We start from the raw sequence: 21,772 nt of genomic DNA, 5'->3' as shown, positions 1-21,772 counted from the left end.
AACTCAGTATGCGGCCGCGGAGAAAGAAGGCCCGAAGACTGCGGAAAATTAATCAATCAGTCTCTAGCCTGTCGTCCGAAGTCGCGATACTCCACCCTCCCACGACAACGCACAAATCACAACATCGGGTGTCATATCTCCGGCTTTGGAGATTCCGGGTGGAGTACACTGCCGAGAGCCCGATAAATACCTGGGCTGGGACTGGGAAGATCAGGCGTGATGGAGCTTAGAATTTGAACAACCCGGCAGCAGTTGGACTTTGTTATGGCAGACATGACCACACAAACCCAGCCGGATCACCGCGTCAAGGCCGAGGATACGGCCGTTCTGGATCGTGAAGTCGGGCTAGGTGAGACTGAGAAGCCGTACCGGCCTGCTCGGTGGCAGAGCAACCTGACCATCTTGAGCTGTGTGGGTTCCCCCCCCTCCTGTTCAGGTGTGCCATGCTGATTGACAATGTGTATGTAGTATATCGCCAACTTCAGCGATGGGTTCCAGAACGGCCTGGCCAATCCAACCAATGTCATCTTCAAGAAGCTCCTGGGAAAGAACGGGTATCCGTCTGAGATGCAGACCCGGATCAGTAACTCGTTGATCATTGGTGCGATTCTGGGTGTTGTTGTTCTTGGGTATGTCTCGGATATGGTCTCGCGACGGGCTGGGCTCCTTTTTACTTCGGGGTTGGTTACTATTGCTACTTTGATGGCGGCTTTGGCGTTGCAGGTGCATCCTTCGCACAACATGTTGTGGTTCTTTGTCATTGTGCGTGGGATCTGTGGGTTTGGTGTTGGTGGAGAGTATCCCCCCAGCGCTGCTGCTGGCCTTGAAGAGTCGGACGATGTAAGTGACTATACTTCTGATCGCAGAGCATCTCGTTGACATTCGCAGTTCCAACGCCGTTACCGTGGCCCTGTCTTTGTCTCGTTCACGACCCTAATGGCAACCCTTGCCTCCCCAATTTTGATGATCATCTATCTGATCTGCCTCAAAGCGAGCAACAACAACCTTCACATCACCTTCCACGCGATATACTCTATCGCAACCATCCTCCCCTTCACAATCATGTTGCTCCGCTTCTTCATGGCCGACTCAACCCTATATCACAACTCCAACTTTAAAGCGAGCCCCCAAAACCGCACGCCACGCTTCTACTTCCTCCTAGTCCGCCGCTACTGGCCACGCCTCCTAACAACCTCCACGGCCTTCTTCCTCTACGACTTTATCAACTTCCCCAACAGTATCATGTCATCCACCATCATCGCTTCCTTAGTGGAAGACGGCAACATCCAAACAACCGCTATCTGGCAGGTTATCCTCGCCGTCCTACCCGTGCCCGGCGTCATGCTAGGCGCATACCTTACCAACGCCATCGGCCGCCGCAACACCGGCATCCTCGGGTTTGCGGGCTACACCGTGACAGGTTTCATCATCGGCGGGCTCTTCACAAAACTCTCGCAGCACATGGCTGCCTTTGTCGTCCTCTACGGCCTCCTCAACGCCTTTGGACATATGGGGCCAGGAGCAACCATCGGACTTATCTCGTCAGAGTCCTTCCCTACGGCCATGCGCGGGATGGGGTATAGTATTGCCTTGGCGTTTGGGCGGACTGGGGCAGCGGTGGGTACGCAGTGTTTTACCCCGTTGAGGGAGAGGGGGGGTAATAGTGCGACGTTTTATTTAGCTGGCGGTGTGGCGGTGCTGGGCATGATTGTTTATTGCTTTCTGCCTGAGAGTCGCGAGTTGGATCTTGAAGAGGAGGATAGGAAGCTGGAGGCTTATCTAAAGGAGAATGGGATTGATATGGCAACATGAGGCTGGATTAGACCAGTGTCTATTGTATATGGATAGAGGCCTGGATTGGAAGGTACCTGGCTGGGCCGCACCTTCCGTTAGTAAAAGCCCAAATCCATATATACGCTGTGACATCCACTCTGGACTCTGTCACATCGCTTTCGTCAATCGAAATGACGTCTTCACTCAAAAGAAAGGCTACCGAGTACCCTGCTAAGATCGACACTGATGATGGCAACTCCAGCACAAGGGAATCCAAAAAGGGCCGCTATGATACTTCCAATTCGCTTGAAGCCGACTCTTCACAGAATACTGCGCAAACCTCCCCCTTCTTGAGCTTACCGCCCGAGATGCGCCTACAAATTTACGACCTTCTTCTCGTTTGCCGAACCAGAAATGGGAGTCCTTCATATGAGTCCATAGCAAAAGATTACCAGCAGCCGCTGTTTCTAAATCCAATCCTACCACGGCTAGGATGCCAATCAATGTTTCCTGCCATACTGCAAACCTGCAAGCAGATATACTATGAGGCGATTTCAATCTTGTACGGCAGCAATGTATTCGATCTCGGGAAGCCGGCCCACATCAATAAAATCAGCCGATCAAAACTCAAGTTTTTACGACATTTGGTCATCTGTCCTTGTCAGCTCTCCGTAGCCACGCCGTGGGTGGGTTTACTCGATACTCTAATCGATGAAGCAAAGGATCTCAGAAACCTTAAGGTGGTATTCGATGCGCGCTACTTCGACACTGAACCTCATGTTCGTGGACTGGGCGCGGACGTGCCCTTTGTGCGTGAACTTGCGAGGATCAAACAAGTTGAGACACTTGAAAGGCTTGCAATCGCAGGATTTTACGCGAAACATTGGCCATCATACTTACAGCAAGAGATGGGAACTGGTGTGAAGGTCACTGCCGAAGCTGGTATGTTTACAAGCCCAGCTGGCGTGGAGAATACTATATGGTCAGAGATGCAAAGTTTCCAAGTTACCCTGCTCAAGAAGTACCAAGAGTCGACGGAAAACCTCATGCCATAAATAGGGCTTATACTGGAGCATGACTTGGGAAGACAATGACGGAAACACTGCCTATTTCTGCCTTGTTGCTTTACTGTTCACCTGGCCCACCAGATTGCACTCTTTCTTTCTCCATCAATACATTTCTCAGCCTTCCGGTTGATTGACTTAGTAGGATATTATGTTACTCTAAGGGTAGGGTCAGTTGATTGCTAATATTTAATGGAATGTATATAGTGGTGGAAAACTGATAGTATGACAACGCCCAGAATACAGCGAACGAGGAAGACAAGACGGAGATTTATGTTATAGACTAAAACCAGTCCGTCAGTAAATAAGATACTATATTTACTGCTAACTATTTATGCAATTATTCAACGAGGTGGTCGTGTCAATCGCCCTCGTCCAATCAGGAATTCTGCAATGTAACACTATCTATGAACCCCTCCTCCTGTGCTCCTTCCTCCCTCACCCTCTCTCATCATCCACACCGCTCCTCATTCCCTAAAAAAAACATATCAACCAAGATAGGGAGAGAGGATGAAACAACCAAATTTTCTCATAATAGGCGCCGGCTCACGCGGCTCGGCCTACGCCCGCGCAATCTCAATCTCCACCCCCGGCCGCATCGGCGCAGTCGCAGAGCCGAATCCGTACAAGCGGCACGCCCTAGGCCAGAACTACATCTGGGGAGAGCGGGCGCCCAAACGGGGGGAAGAGTTTGAGGGGTGGGAGGAGTGGATTGAGTACGAGACGAAGCGAAGACAGCGCCAGTCGTCAAAATTAAATTCCAACAACGGGGTATCGCCACCATCAAATGGAGTTGTCACGGAGAGTGGCGAGGATGAGGGTGAAGGTGAAGGTGAAACTGGCGTCGACGGCGTCTTAATCTGCACTCTCGATGAAACGCACATTATCATTCTCTCTGCAATAGCAAAAGCGAATCTCCTCGACCTACATGTCCTCTGCGAGAAACCGCTGGCGCTCTCACTAGACGACTGTTTAAGCGTGTATGCGGCATGGACAAAGTCCGACTCCGGCGAGCGGGTTCCTCCCAAGAGTATCTTCTCCATCGGCCATGTGCTCCGGTATAGTCCACACAATCTGCTTCTGCGGCGGTTGGTCCGCGCGGAGCAAGTCGTGGGGGATATTGTATCCGTTGAGCATGCCGAGCCAGTCGGGTATTGGCATTTTGCGCATAGTTATGTGCGCGGGAATTGGCGGCGGGAGACGGAGAAGGGGGATGGGAGCCTTTTAACGAAGAGTTGTCACGATATTGACTTTTTGGTTTGGTTGATTGAGGCGCCGGTTAATTCTGCTGCTGGTGAGGATGGCGGCGAGAGAAAGCTCAGTCTGCGAACTGTGTCGTCCACGGGGTATCTCACGCAGTTTGTACCGTCGCGCAAACCCGCAGCTGCGGGCTCAGCGACGAATTGCACAACCTGCCCCATCGAGCGGGACTGCACATACTCCGCCATCCGCATCTACCGGGATAACGAACTAAATAAGGGAGAGACAGGGTGGCCTGTGAACATCGTCTGCCCGGATATAGAAGATCACTTGCCCTCAAACGACAACAGCACCAGCAAAAGATACGGCCAGCCTCATAGAAAAGCAAGCGGAGCCGTAACAGCAGAAGCAGAGTCCCACCTCCTCTCCGTGCTAGGACAAGACTACACCGAAAACACAGACGACGATACCATCAAAAAGAGACCCTGGTACGGCCGCTGCGTCTACGAATCCGACAACGACGTCGTGGACGACCAGGTCGTTACGCTTGCTTGGGACGTCATCCCCTCAACAACAAACACACCACCTATCCAATCCAGCAATAACAACAACAGCCGCAAAACAAAAAAGACACCCGGGGTAACGGCCCTCTTCCACATGATCGCACCCACAGAAGCCCAATGCGTCCGACGCGGCCGCATCTACGGCACAAAGGGCGAAATAACCTACGACTCATCTAGCATCTCGATCTACGACTTCGGCAGCGGTCACACGCGCACCATCCACGTGCCTAAGCAGCCGCCCGAGGAAGCAGAGTCGCATGGGGGAGGCGACTACGGGTTGGCCAGGGGCTTTGTGGGCGCTGTTGAGGCGGTTATTAACAAGGGGTGGAGTGTTGAGAAGGCGCAGAGGGAGTTTGTGGGGTGTGCGCTTGAGGAGGCTGTTAAGAGCCATGCGGTGGTTTTTGCGGCGGAGGAGAGCAGACGTGCTGAGGAGGTTGTGAGGTGGGAGGGGTGGTGGGGTGGGAAGTTGAAAGGGGTTGGGTTGGGTTGATATATAATTATGATTTTCGGCCTCTGATAATAATAATACTGGGAATTACTACAGGAATAATACGATGCCTTGATGACAATTGCCAGGTTATACCTGAAAGCAATCGTAGACTGTAACGCAGGGAGTATAAAATTAATCTCGTGCTTTGCTAGCTAAACATGTGAAATTTATGTATAGAGAGATAAGGGAAGTAAACTAAGTCTTAACATCAGGCTCCTCACGGCCAACAAAGTCCTTGAACTTGAGCAGACCGAGTGCCAAGGCGACATTATCCTTGAGATACTCCTGCGTGGGCAGCTGGCCCTTGCTGGCGTCCTTCTCATACTTCTCGATATATAGACGGATAGTGGCACCGCTGCTTCCGGTTCCAGACAGACGGACGACAAGCCGGCTGCCGTCGTCGAACTTGACGTACAATCCCTGGTTCTTGGTCACGCTGCCGTCGAGGTCAGTGTAAGCGAAGTTCCCTGAGTCGACGACCTTGCGGCCGGAGACAATGCTGCCGACGAAGGAGTCCTTGTTGTCGACGGCCTTCTCGCTGAGAGCGCCAATGAGCTTGTTGGCACCGTCGGAGTCGACGTTCTCGTAGTCGTAGCGGGTGAAGAAGGTACGGCCGTAGATCTGCCAGAATTCTTGCTGGATGGAGGCGATGCTGGGTGTTTCGTTGGGCTTCTGCTCAGCGACACCGGCGATGATGTTTAGCCAGGCAACGATAGCCCAAACACCGTCCTTCTCGCGGATGTGGTTGCTACCTGTGCCGAAACTCTCCTCTCCGCAGATGGACATCTTCTTGTTGTCGAAGAGGTTGCAGAAGAACTTCCAGCCAGTGGGTACTTCGTAACTCTGGAGACCCTGGGCCTTGGCAACTAGGTCAACAGCACCGGACGTGGGCATGGACCGGGCAAGACCGTCGACGCCGTGCTTCTTGAACCAGGGGATAAGCTTCGCGTGGTGGGCGATGATGGCGAGACTGTCACCGGGAGAGACGAAAGTGTTGGCACCGTAGATCATGTTGCGGTCACCATCACCGTCACTGGCAGCGCCGAAGTGGATGTTGTTCTTGTCGACGGCCTCGACGAGCTCGTGTGCGTAAACGAGGTTGGGGTCGGGGTGGCCGCCGCCAAAGTCGGGCTTGGGAACGCAGTTCATGGTGCTGCTGGCGGGGAGGCCGAGCTCGTTGACAAAGATGTCAACACCGTACGGGCCAGTCACACCGTGCATACCGTCGAAAAGGACCTTGAAATCAGGGTGCTTCTTCAGGAAGCTTCTGATCAGGTCGAAATCGAATATCTCCTTCGTCATGTCCACGTAGTCTTCGGTTGAGTGCACGATCTCGACCTCGAGGGGGCCATAGCTGCGGGTGCCAATCGTGGTGGTGTCGACCTCAGGAAGGTCAATGTATTTGTAGGAGGTGAGGGACTTGGAGACTTCGTAGATCTTGTTGGTGACTTGTTCGGGGGCGGGTGCGCCATTGGTGAGGTTGTACTTGATACCAAAGTCGTTTTCGGGACCTGGAATTAACAACAGTCAGCTTGCTATACTCTGTAATCTGTTGTATATTGGTTTTGTGGGTTCATACCGCCAGGGTTGTGACTAGCAGTCAGTAGAATACCGCCGGTGGCCTTCCTCCTGCGAATCAAGTTGCTAGCAGCTGGGGTACTGAGAATGCCGTTCTGGCCAACAATGAGCTTCTTCACTCCATAGGCGGCACCGATTTTGGCGATCTTCTGGATGGCGTCAGAGTTGTAGTAGCGACCGTCGCCACCGATGACGAGGAAAGCGTCCTGAGCGCCTTCGGGGATGGAGAGGAGGGTGCTGGTGATGAAGGATTCGGTGTAGTTCTCCTGCTGGAAGACCTTGACCTTCTTTCGCAGGCCAGAGCTGGACAACTGTCAGATAAAGGCAATCCTCGGAAACTAAAATGAATTGACATACGTTCCGGGCTTCTGGTCGCCAAAGGGTTGGATGGAAACGGTCTGGACCGACATGGCGGGGTAGCTTTGTAGCTGTTGGGATGTTGTGAGAGAGAAAAACAAAAGGAGGGGAAAGAAAAGCAAGGAGAGGGGGAAGCCAGGTAATTATAGCTCGGACGTCGAAAACAAGGAATGCTCCGATGTTCACCGACAATTGGCTTGCAGAGAGATGCAGGAGGAGAATGAAGCTCGAAGGTCTATTTGGGGAGAGACATGATCCGGCCTGGTGGGGGGCCAGAAGGGACCAAAACACCTCGACAGTACACATAATATTAATGTAATAACCACCACATCGATACGGAACCTGCACATTGACTACTATTATTTACTAAAAAGAACCCCCCTGTAGTATTTCATCTCCTCAATGCTCTCCAGAATATCCTCCCTGGCCTCATGCACCTCCTTCTTGGGCGGGACGCTGCTTAACAGCCCCTCATCCCCCCACCGCCTGACAACCTCCTTGATTGTACTGACATCCACAATCCGATAGTGCAGCCACTCCAGCACTGTCGCGTACGGTCCACACGCCAGGAACGCTTTGTCTGCATGCACACTATTCCCTGCTAGCAGCGCCGTTCGCGGTTTCGGTACGTATCGCTTGATGTAGGCAAGGAGTTCGGCGGCCGCGGCGTCGGGCGTCACGGTTGAGTTTTGCACCCGCGCTGTTAGTCCCGTGCGGCCGTGGGTGTCAATGCACCACTGTGACATGGAATCCAGCACGGCCTGTGGAACGAGGACGACAGTTTCGAAGCCCGTGGTGTCAAGAAGGTTGAGGTTGGCGTCGGTCACGAAGCAGCAGATTTGGAGGATTTGGTCGGTTTTGGGATCGAGTCCCGTCATCTTTTGTCAGTGAGAATTGGCTGCGTTCATGGTTTTGGGCGTTGAGGAGCGAACCTCGCAGTCGATCCATACTAAAGGATCGGAGGAGCGTGAGAGAGGCATCGTAATTTAACTCTAAGTATGCCGTAGTGTAGTGGGATTCAGAGTTGAAGAAGGATGTTGTTGAGGGAGAAAAGGTTCCGTCTGCGGAAATCATCCAAACATTCGTTGCATTTCATCATACGTAATATAAGCCTGCCCATAATATGCCATTCTTCTCTATCAAGCAGATCCAGTTAATATATTTTCAATGAAAATGAAGAGACATCTCTAGCCAGAGCCGAACCTGCCTCCTGCTTCGTCATTTCACTTCGAAACTACTACCACAAAAAAAGAAATAAACAACAGAAGAAAAAAAAAGAAATTTCGTTATGGGCCTGATTTTATGCCCCTTGCGCCAATCCGTCACGTCGTCAAAAGAGTTGATATGTCAAAAATATGAAAATGGATATGAGATTGCAGATGAGCTGACGAAAAAATGACCGACAATCGATGTATGTCAATATTACAACTCCTCGTCCACATTCTCAGGTGGGTTAATTGTTGGAGGGTCAAGTGTCTTCGGAGACTGCAAGCCCTCGTTCAGAGGAGGGCCGAGCGGACCACCCTTGGAGTCGCTTGCGGCACCTCCGCTGTTATCGCCGCTGCCTAGGACTTCGCTTATTTGTTTTGACAGTCCTGACTCCATCCGTCTTCTGACGGAAGACTCATCTGCTTGCGACACGCTGGGGCGCTGCTTCTTAAGTGGGCTGCCGATGAATTCTCCGTTGACTGTGTTCGGTTGCTGTTGTGTTTCTTGCGCTGCACTGGTAGTCCCTGCAGGTGCCGATGTTGCCGTTGGAGGGGTTGTGGAAAACGTCGACGATGCTGGAGTAGCCCCTGTTGTGTTGGGACTCTCCCGTCGAGAGCTCCCAGCGAGCGATGCGGCCGAGTGTTGACGTTTAAGCTAATACATGTTAGTTACGAAACTTCAAAAAAAAAAGAGTATGCGCAATCCTACCTTAATCTGGCGTAGACCCTCTGCCAATTCGCCCTGTCGCTTGATATCATCGGGGGACAAGTGCTGATTGTCTTTGTCCTTGTCCTCTTCCTCGTCCGCCTGATTGAGTATCTGGTCATCCTCGTCGTCATCGCTGTCCATGTCATCGTCGTCCGCCATCGCTTTGCTCTTCTTTTTGTCCTTCTTCGGCCCTTCTGTGTTATCACGGAAATTCAGAAAGCCTACTGTGCCTCCGGGCTTCAATGGACCGAGATTCGCAAAGTCGAGCTGCTGCGATCGGCGTTTGGCGGAACCGGGGGTTTCCTGCGGTTTGGAATCCTTTAAAATTCCCATCTTCTGCAGTTGTCCTAAAAACACACAAGTTAGTTTTCGTCTATTCAAGCTCAGGTCATTGCCACTTACGTTCTCCCCGGTACATGAAGGTAAAAATCGCATACGGCTTGTCAGACGGATCGATTCCGGTGACCGTTTGCGTGCTAATTGACTTCGGATCAAGTGATTTCGGCTTCGCGAAACTAGTGGTATGGTCGATATCTTCGTCACCGCCGCCTTGGCCTCCCTGGCCGTCTTCATCGTCGTCGTGAGCATCGAATTGCGGGGAATATTCCCCGCGTTTGATTTCGCCCGAAGCGAGAACGCGGAACAGCGCGACTTTGATCTGACCCGTAGACTCTGGAACTGGGTCATCATCGGAGCTAGGGAGCGATACATCATCGTCGGAAACGTCCTCGAGGGGCGACTTCGTATCGTTGCCATAACGCATGACGCCCCTATCTCGCTTGTTCTTGCCATCCATATCCAGGTCATTATTACCGTCAAGCTCACGCTTGTGTCGGCGTTTCTCCATCTTCTGCCGTCGCCGCTCGATTTTCGCTGCGGCGTCCTTGTTCCCTTCCAAATCCAGACCATTAAGCCACCTTTCTAGTCCGACCTCGCGGAAGAGGAATTCTCGTTCTGCTAGACCACCTCCCTCCGAATCGGGAATGCTGACCCATCGGGAGTTCACCCAGGTCTCTTCCCCTCGACGGAGCAGCGTAGCGACTTCCTCCTTCTGGCGGCCATCAAAGTATATATAAGCAGCAACGGTCTCGTTCGGAGAGTTTGTCAGCGCCTGATACGGCGAAACCGTGCTCGAGTATAGCCCACGTTGCTCCGTGTGTCCTGGGAGACCGCCGACGACCTTGGGTTTGGGAGCGGGGTCGTCGGGCGTGGGTTTCGGGGAGGAGTATGGCACATCTTGTCCGGGATTCAACAATGTAATGGATATTGCAAAAGTAGACTGTTCCGGTTTTCCTTCACCTGTTTCTGGGATCTTGGGAGGCGGAACGGGGATGTAGGAGGTGATGCGCGAGGCCCGAGACTGGCGCTGGATCGAGTGCTCGGGAAGCGGTCCGTCCGGGGTGTGTATACTAACAGCAAGCCCTTTGAAGCATGGCATGACGAGAGGCGCGAGCGAAGGTAGGAATACCTAGAGAGTAAAGCGCTCCGTAGAATAGTAACCAAATTCAGGACCAAGAGATCAGAGATGAGGGGAAGAGAGAAAAAAAAATAGGGCTGTCGAACAGCCAAGGGAGGAGGAACTGGTGGCTGGTGGGAGGCGGTCAGGATAGGTACCTGGGGCCGGTTTCTCGATAGCGTGAGAGGATCGCAAATAGTTTATTGAAATTCGACCGGGATAGGAGCTCCCTTGAAGTATTTTCTGGCTTCTCTCCTCTTTTTTTTTATCTCGACGTTCCTGGCAAACTCTGAAACAGATCGATTTGTTGTTGTGCGGAGTGGAGTGGAGGAACAACTAGGGAGGAGGGGCGACGAACAATCGGGAAAGTCGTCAACAAAGAGCGAATGAGCTTTCAGCTACCTGCTTAAGTGAACTCTTAGAGACTCGACCGCGAGGAAAAGCACCACGGCATATCACTGAAGGCCTGTCTTGTATTTATGCACACATGGAGAGGGCAGGGTGGAACAAAGGTCCCGGTGGTGGTCTGGCTACGAAAGAAAGTCACTTGTCAGGTGAGTGGAGATTGGCGGTGCCCCAACTGCTCATGCCGATGTAGACCGTGACTCTCGGATTTGACAATTTGACATTGGGACCACATCATGCGGCTTGATATTTATATTACATATTTACAAATGTTCAGCCTTGTCCTTGTTACCAGTCAGACGCCGTGAGTCTTGTTTTAAACGCCCCGGCGTCGCGCTTCTTCCCTTGCAAGATCCGCTAGATCGGGAAAGTCGCGATCCAATCTACTCAAGAGTAGTTCGGTTTTCCGTCGCTTCCGTTTCTCAATCTCAGTTTCAAGCTGCGAGATTCGATCCAGAATCTTCGCATGAGACTCTACCAAGGAAAGCTCAAGAATGTCGTTTGCGTATCCACGAAGGGCTTCGAGTTTGCTCCCCAAGTCATGGATGTTTTCTTCGTCCGTAGCATCACCCTTGGGATCAACTCGCTCGGCTGGACCACTAGACACGGGCGTTTCTAGCACGCTGGTGAAGGAGGTTGGTGGGGGAAGATGAGGATAGTGTCCTGGATGTGTCTCAGACGAACGGGAAGACTGCTGGATGTCTGAAAACGGCGACCCGGCCTGGCTCTGATTCTCCCTGCGAAATGGGCCCAGAGGGTCGAATACTCGAGAGGGAGTCTGGCCCATGTCATTTCTACTAGGCGTAGCCATGGTTACTGGAGACACATTGGACGTGTCCAGACTCGGTGTCCCATGTGATCCAGCGCTTACAACCGCAAAAGAGTCCCTGTGCTGCCATGAACTTCCCGGCTCTCCTTCATTTGTATGTGGGAGAGATCGTTTCACCCCTCGGGGAGATAGACCTTGATTCGGTGAAGCACTTGTTACGGCAAGACTTGCTCTTTTCCCCCGTTTTTGATCGAATACATTATCCACAAACCCGAGGATGCGTCCTCGAGTGTCGATTGGTTTAATCCGCGCTTGTACCGGCTTGTCTCTGCTCTGATATGGTTGATGGAAATGGCAACAACGACAATTACAGATGCACTCGCATTTCGGACAATGCCAGGAGTCGCCATTCCTTAAGAACGAAGTCAGAACAACGTCAAAATGGCGATGAAGACCTCGAAAGCAGAAGAAGGCGGAGCACTGGTTGCATATTATGCCTTTCCATGCAGGGTGGCTATCACGACATAGATGGCAAAGTCGTTCCTGTACAGAATAATAAGCAACTATCAAATGATGCTTCTGGACAAGGACTCCACATACGGTTAATTGCCGTCGAGCTTCCATTGCAGCAACAGCTACAGCACCGAGCGATATTTGCCTAGCAGCCCTTGTTAGCTACACGAGATGGAATTCGTCATTTTTTGCTTATTAATCGGGTGCGTACTTTGAAGCTGTTGAAATGTGAGAAACTTCAACACCGGTTCTGCTTCTTGCCGCTTGAATAATGTCTTGACATCGTCCGCGCGGCAGTATTTCTGCCCAGGTGTAGTCGGCAATATGTTTACAGCTTCTTCCGGAAATGAAGCACCTTAAACATAAGTCAAAGTCGCCGCATTTTTCACAATGTAGATGGCGATTCCATATTGTGAGCCCGCAAAAGTTGCATTCGACAACAGCACCTTGAGTATCAATTGTCTTTATTGGTAGTGCAGATTCTCGTCTGGTATCTTCATCATCGACTTGTTTGTGAAGAACATCTAGAAGGAGGGTTTCCTCTTCTCTTCCGCATGCGCCGCTTTGTAGTGCATACATTGGAATCAAAGGAACTCGACCGGTGTCTGCATGGCATTGTCTCTGGTAAACAGGCTGCACGTAGTCAAAGAAAGTTGCCACCGAGCTAGCATGCATTATATTCCAGACTACCTTGCTAACCATAGGGCTGACATTCCAAATCTGGTGGGCAGTGGCGGTAGGGAAGACCACAAGGTCGCCAGGCCTTTGGTCGGTGACATAGATTGGGAAGTCAGCCGATTTTAACTTGTCAATGGATATGTTGACCCAGTCAGTGTGAGCGGATTTTCCCTGTGCATTCATGAATGTATCATATCTGAGTTGCGATTCCCTGTCTGTTCCAAAACATATGGAGCCAGGTCCATCACCTTTTTTTTTTGTTTTTTTGATCAGTAAACATTTTCATACCAACTTGGGTGATAAGGGCCCGTACTCACCATCCGATTCGATTATAAGATTGAGCGCTACAGTCGCACTGAAACATCTGTGAAACCCAGAGCTGCAAAGTTTTCTTATTAGTGAACAGACAACGTTACAGCAGCAGCCGCATAAACATACAAGGATTTTCGTGACCCAACGTAGGCCATCAGTACTTCCGGTGTTGTCTCTTTTGGCAGTACTCGGAACAGGTCAAGTGAACCAAGATGCCTCAACGACGACGGTAAAAGGCTTTCAAAGGAATTCACCCATTCCCGCGGACAGTGCAAATCCTTCGCATAGAGGCTTACACGGTTGCTTGTCAGATGAATCTAGGGCCCGATGCAAAAAAAAAATGACCTACAATTCCCGAACGCTGCCCGTACGGGCATCATCTGAATACGAAAGAAGATCCCGTAGTCGCATTTTAATATCTCTTCCTGTCTGGCAGTTCCTCACTGGGATTACTGGAGAAAAGAAAATCGAATTAGCAACCGCGATTTCCAGTGCAAGATGGTTGTGAGAAGCACTCATACCTCCCGATGAAGAAAGCCGAACTAGACTTTCATTGTTCAGGCTGGCCCTCTGCCACCGAATTGTTTGTGTAAATCCACGTATAACAAAGGGCTTTCCATCACGGATCTTGTTTTCAATCCAACGAGAGGTGTCTTCGTCTGGTTGAGCCTGGAGAGTCTGGGCCGAGAACTCGGAAAAGGGGACAAATGGTTCACCCGAATGCACGAGGTCCTGCACGGAGGGTATGTCTGTCTGCAAGAAGTCCATAATAAATCAACGCTGCGGATATCATCCTGACAAATTGCAACCAGTTTCCCGTGGAATATCTGCTGCATTGGCCATTGGGGGACAAGTTTGATATCTCCGGCTGCGTCTCGGAACGACGTCGCGCATCACTACACGTGACTATCTAACTGTTTTAGGAACTAAGCTTGGCTCACGAAGTGGTAGGATGCTTCGCTTTCCTCAATTCTAGCAAAACCTGCATCTATATTCAGGTGAGCGCATTATTGACTCTATGTTGAGTATTAATGCTAGGTATTTTCTGGTGCACTGACGAAGCGATCCCTAAGAGTTGCTACACAACCGAGCTCTGGATCCAGGATTCAATCACTGTAATGCCATCACGTCAGCTTAATGAACCAGATTTCTCGCGGCATTCAATGAGTGAGCTTCAGAAATCAACTGAGAGCTCTTTACTTATAAAAACGTTTCTAGGCAATACAAAAGTGAGGCATCAAATATCAATCGAGCGAGCTAAACACGCAATCCCATCGCGGTGAAGATGATGGTTCTACAGAGCATTTGCAGCCTCATCCAGGGAGCTTATCTTGCCAAGAGAGCGAGGTTTCACAATGTCCCATTTTAAATCGATCCGTCTCACCCCGAGCAGCCTCGGCTACAAGGATGATGGGCAAACAGTGTGAGAGAGACTGTTGAAGTGGATGAGGTCACTGCCTACTTACCTACTATGGCTCTATATTGGAGACTTCTACGTAGTACGTCAGAATAAAAGACACATTCAAAACCGCGGGGACCCCAGTTTGACCGTTGGGTTGGTAAGGTTGGTGAAAGGTATCTATCCTGGCCCGAGCCTTGACGAAGTTTAGGTTGGCCCTACACATGATGACCGCGACATGTTCAGCGCTTACACTATAGACAACTTCATAAGGTTTCGACGCAACTTAGTTATCGGGAACCAAGGAATATGACCGATTGTGAAATGAATACTTGGGCCCTCGGTCAAGCCACCAACAGGCCCAGGAGGATCATCAAGCTTTAGGTAGCATCCCTGAAAGACTGGGCACTGCTAAGCTAAACCAAGCCCAACTAGCCTCTTACGTCGGCACTAAAATCACCATCAACGACTCTAGCCTTGGCGTATACTATAAAGACCAAAAGGAGTTGTTAAGTGACAGTATGGCCGTTTTCGTTCAGCATATCAGCCAGTCTTATCAGCCACCCTTGTCCTGTTCCCTTTGATTCGTATCTAGTTCGCAGTGGCCGAAACTTAGTGCACCCGACTGATGATTCAAGCCAGTGCAGGATAAGCCCTATCCACTGCTTTCAGTTCGAGTTACTCCGTGCAGTTACACTCGAGGACATGGTGGCGTGCTCCAATGCTAGATCAGCTGTTGGCCTCAAGTGGCGTGCGTGAGTTTTGATGTTCCAGATGCTTCTTCTGGCTCGGAACCTTCCTGGGTGTGGAACTGTCGGGGGTCAAAGCTGCCGAATCCCCAGACTCCAGATTCAGACAACGTGAGGGGGGCCACGTGAACCGAAGAATGTCACGGGAAATTCTCCGACGGATGCATCCTAAATCCTTCTTCTTCGGCCTCATCATTCCCAATTCCGGAATCGTCCCAGACATGAACCATCAGACCACCCGCTTTCCAGACTTCGCGAGGTGTGCATCGCTTAGTCGAATCGGGCCACCCCCGTATCGACGTCCCCGGCCACAACGCACCGGGAAATGAATACGTCGGGGCTCCCGCTTGGACCTGGGGGTATGGGGCAAGTTAACTTCTTATTGGCCGCAACTGTTCCTGCCCCAGACGGAGTTAAGAAGCTTTTCATTTTGCTAATCTGGTTCGGGGATAGCTTATCTATGATGTCCAAGAATGACCAATGAGTATTGGCTAAACTTGGCTTTGCCACGCCACTCTGGCGCTTCTCGAGCAAGGGCAACTTGACCAAGCCATCGCCTATTCCAGCCTCTTTCCCGTAATCAAACGCAAGGGCGGCGTCGCCGCTGTTCTGTTGGACAAAAATAAAGGAACACGAGCGGAAAAAGCAAAATGAGCAGCCGCCGGATCGAGATCTCTTCCTGGGTAATTCAGGTTCATCCGCGCCCCAAAATTCTCTTCTGTATCACGAGGCTTGTATTCCCTGATGATCTTGACAGACAGACCTCAACAAGACCAGAGATCCGTTGCTTCGGGACCGTGGTTTCAGTGCGCTTTGACGCGGAGGTCACGTCCCGCTTCATGTCCCGTTCGTTCTCCCCCATCCTGCTCAAGCACAGCAGGTATCCACTACAGACTCCAACCCATAATATTCCTATTGCTATCAACATGTGCGGCCGGGAGTGACCTTCCTCTTCAAGAGTTCGCTGGCCTACTGCTCATTGCCTAGCAAAAGAATGTCGAACTTTGATGTAGGCTTAACGATATCAATATTCCCTCTAAAGCCCAAGTAATGGCCATCCATGATATATTCGAACGGCTTCGTCAATGATACGCTTTTCTCACATTCCTCTGGGGTACATGAAAAGTAAATTGCCAGGTTTGAAAAGCATCCTCGCCCCACAGCCGCCACAGCTGCTCCCACAGCTTAAAATCACGCCGGGGAAGTACCTATCATCATGAATATTACCAATGCTACCCCAGCCTGATTGGAGCCGTGTGGAATCTCTTGCCTGCTTTACTCACCGGGTATATTAAGGCTTGGTCGTTTCCTCCTGTCCCGCCCTCCTCCTTCATTTCTCCTTCTCTTTCATTCTTTGTCTCCTCTCCCCACACATAACCATTTCTAGTGTTCAGTGCCTAACACATCACTTTTTCGAACTTCTTTATTCTGTTTCTCTGTATCGGTTCATCAATACAGCTTTCATCTTGGTCACTCCTACATCATTATCATCTCTCTGATCGCTGCCGAACATGGCTGATATGGTGGGAAAGGCGGGCTCGACTGGGGCTCTCGAGGATATTGTCGAAGAAGCCATGAGGCCTGTAAAAAACCTGTTTGTCTACCCACGCAATCTAGAAGTTTCAAGTATCTCATTGACATGTCTGCAGAAGCACCGAGGTTGAAGATGTTGATGTAGCAGAGAAGGGCGTTACCGAGCACATTAATCTGAATAAAAACCTTTCAGCAAAGTGAGAAATACATATTCTACGTTGGCGAACCCATTTCTAACCTTTTTTCAGGGTTAAAAACCCTCTTGCAGATCTCACTGAGACTCAAGTTCTTCGTGATGTGGAAGTATTTGCCCACGAGTACAACTTGACCGACATACTGCCTGATTTGCGCAAGGGCTCTCTCATTGCCCGTGATCCCGACAACTTCAGGGCCCTTCCTGACATGACCCCAGAGGACATATTGGTTATCCAGAATGAAACCGAGCACAAATGGCGCCAACCTGTTGCTCTCTATTTTAGCATCATTCTTTGCTCCATTGGGGCCGCCGTTCAGTAAGGATTTGCCACAGTTTCAGCTAAATACTGGAGGCTAATTGTTCAATAGAGGCTGGGACCAAACTGGCAGCAATGGTAGGTATCTCGCTTTGGCATATCTTAGCTCTTCTAACACTGTATCTAGGCGCCAATCTTAGTATGCCCGAGATGCTTGGCATCCCGCAACATGACAACCCTAATGCTGAGCTAAACCAGTGGCTCGTTGGTATCATCAACGCGTAAGCATTCGCACAATATAACACTTATGCACGAATGAAAGCTGAACAATTGGTAGTGCTCCCTATATTGGTAGTGCTGTTATCGGATGTTGGCTATCTGATCCCTGCAACTATTATCTCGGCCGTCGTGGCGCAATCTTCATTTCGGCCATCTTCTGCCTTCTCACCCCCATCGGCCAGGGCCTCAGCCAGACATGGCCTCAACTCATTGTCACCCGTGCCCTCCTTGGTATTGGGATGGGGTTGAAAGCCTCAACTATCCCGATTTTCTGCGCCGAGAACACGCCCGCGTCCGTTCGCGGTGGCCTGGTGATGTGTTGGCAACTATGGACTGCGTTTGGTATCTTCTTGGGTACCACTGCAAACCTGGTAGTAAAGGATATGGGAGAGGATATAGCCTGGCGTATGCAAATGGGATCTGCTTTTATCCCCGCCGTCCCACTTTTGCTCGGCGTCTACATGTGCCCCGAATCCCCTCGTTGGTACATCAAGAAGGGAAAGCTCCGACCAGCCTACAAATCCCTCTGTCGGCTCCGCAATTCACCACTTCAAGCTGCCCGCGATCTGTACTATATCCACGCTCAAATTAGAGTCGAGCAGCAAATCGCTGGTCATGGTAACTACCTCTCCCGCGTTGTTGAGCTGTTTACTATCCCTCGTGTCCGGCGTGCAACCCTAGCTTCGTTTGTTGTCATGATCGCTCAACAGATGTGCGGTATCAACATTGTTGCATTCTACAGCAGCACCATCTTTTCAGAAGCTGGTGCATCCGACCAGTCGGCTCTCTGGGCCTCCTGGGGATTCGGACTGGTTAACTTCGTGTTTGCATTTCCCGCTGTCTGGACCATTGATACATTCGGACGACGGAGCCTGCTCCTCTTTACCTTCCCGCAGATGGCTTGGACTCTACTGGCAGCTGGTTTCTCATTCTACATTCCCGAGGACTCAAAGGCACACCTTGGATTAATCGCCATGTTCGTGTTCTTGTTCGCCGCGTTTTACTCTCCGGGTGAAGGCCCTGTTCCCTTCACTTACTCCGCCGAAGTTTTCCCCCTCTCTCATCGTGGTAATTATCTCTTTACCCCCTCTTAAATCGAACCAAATGCTCATTATATATTAGAGGTTGGAATGGCCTGGGCGGTAGCAACATGCCTTGGTTGGGCCGCTGTTCTTGGCATCACTTTCCCACGCATGCTCGCAGCCCTAACTCCCCAGGGCGCCTTCGGCTTCTATGCGTAAGCTGGCCACTTTCTCCTCTGACCCTTTCCAGACATGCACTGTCATTACTAACTACTCTCAGTGGACTCAACGTTATAGCCCTCATTATGATCTTCATCTGGGTTCCCGAGACCAAACAACGTACGCTTGAAGAACTCGATTACATATTTGCTGTTCCCACACGCAAGCATGTGCGATACCAGGTGTTCGAGGTTCTCCCATGGTGGATCAAGCGCTATATCTTCCGTCAGAAGAATGCGCACCTGGAGCCACTGTACAAGTTCGACCATGTGGCGACTAGCTGAGCGGTTCGGCCCAGTATTCAAGTGCGTGACCGATTTCCGAGTGAACGAAGTAATGATGAAACGAGAAAGTCAGAAAACCACAAAAAATGAGAATAGCACAAACGAATCGGCAAAAGAGAGAATACGATGGTAAGCAAGCAACCATGATTTTCCTTTTAATGCCGGTGGAGGGTATCTACGCTCATGCCTGTTTCGAGTATATCTTCTTCGTGCTTTCATTCGTGGGCTTCCTGTTAGACCGGTTATTGGTATATTCGATCTCAAATCTGGAACAGAATAGACGATAACAATTTGGTCAATAATAGATGGGCCATGCCACTGTATTAATATTCTGTGCCTGCTTGTTTCGCAATCAGATTTGGCTGTGCTTAGTATAGTCTAATATCTAATGGAAGGCAGATGCTATTGAATAAAGCCTTGGTTTGAAACGCCAAAAAGATATATATTTTAAATAACATTAGCCCTTCGTTTATTATACTGTGGACACAAATTGTGCTAGCTACTCAGCAAGACATCAGCAAAAACGCGGGGATGAAGAAGAGTATGGGGTCTCGGAAACTATCACATCGGGTTTACGAGAAAGCCGAGGCCCATTCCGAATCCACCATCTCGGAAACCATCTCCAAAACACAGCTAGATATTTTCCAACATAGGCTCATCCATCTTCAATTTATTCAAAAAAAAAATATAGAGAGAGAGAGTATAATAAACAAATCAATCAATCTCCCCACCCCGATAAGCACACCAAACCTCCAATCCAACCCTCTCATAGAACCCCTCCAAGCTCACCCAGTCCACAAACACACCGTGCATCCCCCTCTTCCTCATATCCTCCAAAGCATGCGCCACGAGTGCAAGTCCGACACCCGACCCCCGATGGTCGTCGTCAACGCCAACACAGCCTACAAGGCCCGTCTTGGGCCCACACACCGCCGGCATCGCCCAGTTTTCCTGCAGGACGCTCGAGGACGGCGGGAGCATCAGCGTCCAGCCAACCTGTGCGCCCTGCGAATCGAACGCAGTCATGATGCTTGACGGGTTCGAGGCCGGGTCTAGCAGGTGGTACATGTCAACCCAGTCCTATACATAGTGGTCATCATTAGCACAAGTCGCTCTTGCAAATAAAAAAGAAAGGGAGTCTCAACGAACAGGATTATGTGAGAAATTCCTCTCCTGCCCAGCTAAACACTCCTCGTACCCCTCCGGTCGCAGCGGGGAAAACGTATACCCCGCCTCCTCGGCTCGTTGGACATACTCCCCCTCGTCAAGACTGAAGTTCCTCAGGTCTCTATACAAATCCACCGAGCGCGGCGGGTCCGGACGCACCTGGAACCCGCGCTCGATAAAGAAATCCAGCAGGCGCTGGGCATCGGGTAAATCCTTGGGGACACCAGGCCAGAATCTCGGGAATCCGCTGCCGATTTCGAGATGGCACGAGTCGAAGCTCCGCTTGAACCAGGACTTGGTTTTGTTGAGTAGGGTGGAGCCAATGCCCTGTCCCTGGTTCTCGGGATGCACCACAAGGACGGAGATGTAGCCGGATGTTGATCTTTCGTTTGGGTTCTTTTGATGCTGGCGCGTGGTGTATGCTAGGCAGAAGCCTACGGTTTTGGAGGATGATGATGATGATGTTCTGGCGACGAAGTGATGTGCGTTTGGCTGTGGGAGGAGCTTGCGGAGGTTTTCTGCTGGGAGGGGGTAATTGGGTAGCGCGGCGGCCCAGATTTGTGCTACTGACGATAGATCACGATTGATATCTAGAGGTACCACTTCGATTCGGGGTTGTTTCTGAGGCATGGCCGTTGTATTGTTGTATATATGTTACCAGCTTTGTTGCAGATACCGAGTCGACGGCAAGTGGATGACACAGTACAGAGAGTGATGTATATCTATCCTCAAGAAATGTGGTCTAGCTGCTCCAATGGTCAGCGATAAAAATACTCTTTCGAGTGTTCACTTGAGTTGGTTGTACCCAACACGAGGAATGTTCCGCATTCGTCGACGCAAGGGTAGGTATGGGATCAGCTGACCGCGTACACGATATATTGCGGGGTTAAGCTCCAACACAATCTATAACCGCCGGCCATCCCAACAGCTATTATAGAAATATATACGAGAAACAAACCCCAGCCTAGGATCATGATTAAAATCATGAAAGATACTCGATCTGCACAAAAGAGACCCTTCACCCCCCCCCCCCTAAATGATGGGGCCGAGATATACTAAGACAGGGAAAGACCAGCAGGAATGAACTTTTACTAGATGTCTAAAGCACGTTCCCAGGCTAAATAGAGCTGCAGTGTGCAGAAATGATCTATTGCGACGGCCTATGTTCAACATATTCGAACACTACGTTCAACATTAGAATACCCAGCGATTGCAACGCCACCAAATCAATTGATTCGTGCAGGATTTCCCATCCTCCATCCTAACCCAGTTGTTTTGCATGGATTTAGTCCCAACTGTCCCAAATATGTAGTACAGGAAACGCGAAATATGCAACTCAGCCGACAGTAAAATGAAGACGAAACGAAACGAATTTTTTTGTTCAAGAAACTGAATATGGAAGAGAGAGGAGAAAGGAGAAAGGAGACAAGGAGACACATAACAGTCGCAAGGAAGCAGTGCAGACATGAAGCAGATCAGATAGGAATATTTGCCCAAATGTTACGAAGAAAATATGTAGCGTTTTCCCACCATTCAGTACATCGTAACCACAGCCCGGCATCATGAAGATAGCGCAAACGTTCAAGTCCAAAC

At 50.5% G+C, this 21,772-nt stretch overlaps 9 protein-coding genes across 9 annotated transcripts; 4 read left to right on the top strand and 5 right to left on the bottom strand.

The window, feature by feature from the left end:
• Positions 1-273: 273 nt before the first annotated feature.
• GIT1 (plasma membrane permease, mediates uptake of glycerophosphoinositol and glycerophosphocholine) lies at positions 274-1,812 on the top strand (the record flags this gene model as incomplete). Its single annotated transcript, XM_041701828.1, has 3 exons — positions 274-411; positions 469-840; positions 889-1,812. The coding sequence occupies 3 exons, from the start codon at positions 274-276 to the stop codon at positions 1,810-1,812; spliced, it is 1,434 nt and encodes a 477-aa protein (XP_041554674.1).
• Positions 1,813-1,964: 152 nt separating this feature from the next.
• On the top strand, positions 1,965-2,828 carry APUU_30704A (uncharacterized protein; the record flags this gene model as incomplete). Its single annotated transcript, XM_041701827.1, has 1 exon — positions 1,965-2,828. One exon carries the CDS (start codon positions 1,965-1,967, stop codon positions 2,826-2,828), a length of 864 nt encoding a protein of 287 aa, XP_041554673.1.
• Positions 2,829-3,347: 519 nt separating this feature from the next.
• Positions 3,348-5,090, top strand: APUU_30703A (Gfo/Idh/MocA family protein; the record flags this gene model as incomplete). The annotated part of the gene is made up of 1 exon (XM_041701826.1): positions 3,348-5,090. The coding sequence occupies one exon, from the start codon at positions 3,348-3,350 to the stop codon at positions 5,088-5,090; it is 1,743 nt and encodes a 580-aa protein (XP_041554672.1).
• A 195-nt stretch (positions 5,091-5,285) lies between these two features.
• pgmA (phosphoglucomutase PGM2) lies at positions 5,286-7,078 on the bottom strand (the record flags this gene model as incomplete). The annotated part of the gene is made up of 3 exons (XM_041701825.1): positions 5,286-6,601; positions 6,670-6,971; positions 7,026-7,078. The coding sequence occupies 3 exons, from the start codon at positions 7,076-7,078 to the stop codon at positions 5,286-5,288; spliced, it is 1,671 nt and encodes a 556-aa protein (XP_041554671.1).
• Positions 7,079-7,384: 306 nt separating this feature from the next.
• On the bottom strand, positions 7,385-8,005 carry APUU_30701S (oligoribonuclease; the record flags this gene model as incomplete). The annotated part of the gene is made up of 2 exons (XM_041701824.1): positions 7,385-7,903; positions 7,958-8,005. 2 exons carry the CDS (start codon positions 8,003-8,005, stop codon positions 7,385-7,387), a joined length of 567 nt encoding a protein of 188 aa, XP_041554670.1.
• Positions 8,006-8,447: 442 nt separating this feature from the next.
• On the bottom strand, positions 8,448-10,380 carry APUU_30700S (uncharacterized protein; the record flags this gene model as incomplete). The annotated part of the gene is made up of 3 exons (XM_041701823.1): positions 8,448-8,888; positions 8,943-9,289; positions 9,345-10,380. 3 exons carry the CDS (start codon positions 10,378-10,380, stop codon positions 8,448-8,450), a joined length of 1,824 nt encoding a protein of 607 aa, XP_041554669.1.
• Positions 10,381-11,119: 739 nt separating this feature from the next.
• APUU_30699S (ZZ-type zinc finger protein) lies at positions 11,120-13,843 on the bottom strand (the record flags this gene model as incomplete). The annotated part of the gene is made up of 7 exons (XM_041701822.1): positions 11,120-12,115; positions 12,173-12,230; positions 12,297-13,011; positions 13,081-13,142; positions 13,202-13,366; positions 13,425-13,527; positions 13,597-13,843. 7 exons carry the CDS (start codon positions 13,841-13,843, stop codon positions 11,120-11,122), a joined length of 2,346 nt encoding a protein of 781 aa, XP_041554668.1.
• Positions 13,844-16,734: 2,891 nt separating this feature from the next.
• APUU_30698A (sugar porter family MFS transporter) lies at positions 16,735-19,012 on the top strand (the record flags this gene model as incomplete). The annotated part of the gene is made up of 8 exons (XM_041701821.1): positions 16,735-16,817; positions 16,873-16,953; positions 17,005-17,268; positions 17,321-17,346; positions 17,396-17,489; positions 17,546-18,555; positions 18,610-18,724; positions 18,790-19,012. The coding sequence occupies 8 exons, from the start codon at positions 16,735-16,737 to the stop codon at positions 19,010-19,012; spliced, it is 1,896 nt and encodes a 631-aa protein (XP_041554667.1).
• A 714-nt stretch (positions 19,013-19,726) lies between these two features.
• APUU_30697S (putative beta-N-acetylglucosaminidase) lies at positions 19,727-20,809 on the bottom strand (the record flags this gene model as incomplete). The annotated part of the gene is made up of 2 exons (XM_041701820.1): positions 19,727-20,092; positions 20,162-20,809. 2 exons carry the CDS (start codon positions 20,807-20,809, stop codon positions 19,727-19,729), a joined length of 1,014 nt encoding a protein of 337 aa, XP_041554666.1.
• Between the last annotated feature and the right edge of the window lie 963 nt (positions 20,810-21,772).

This window comes from Aspergillus puulaauensis, chromosome 3 (genome assembly GCF_016861865.1).
Source record: "Aspergillus puulaauensis MK2 DNA, chromosome 3, nearly complete sequence".
Taxonomy (NCBI): domain Eukaryota; kingdom Fungi; phylum Ascomycota; class Eurotiomycetes; order Eurotiales; family Aspergillaceae; genus Aspergillus; species Aspergillus puulaauensis.
This window is presented reverse-complemented; position numbering and strand designations above follow the sequence as displayed.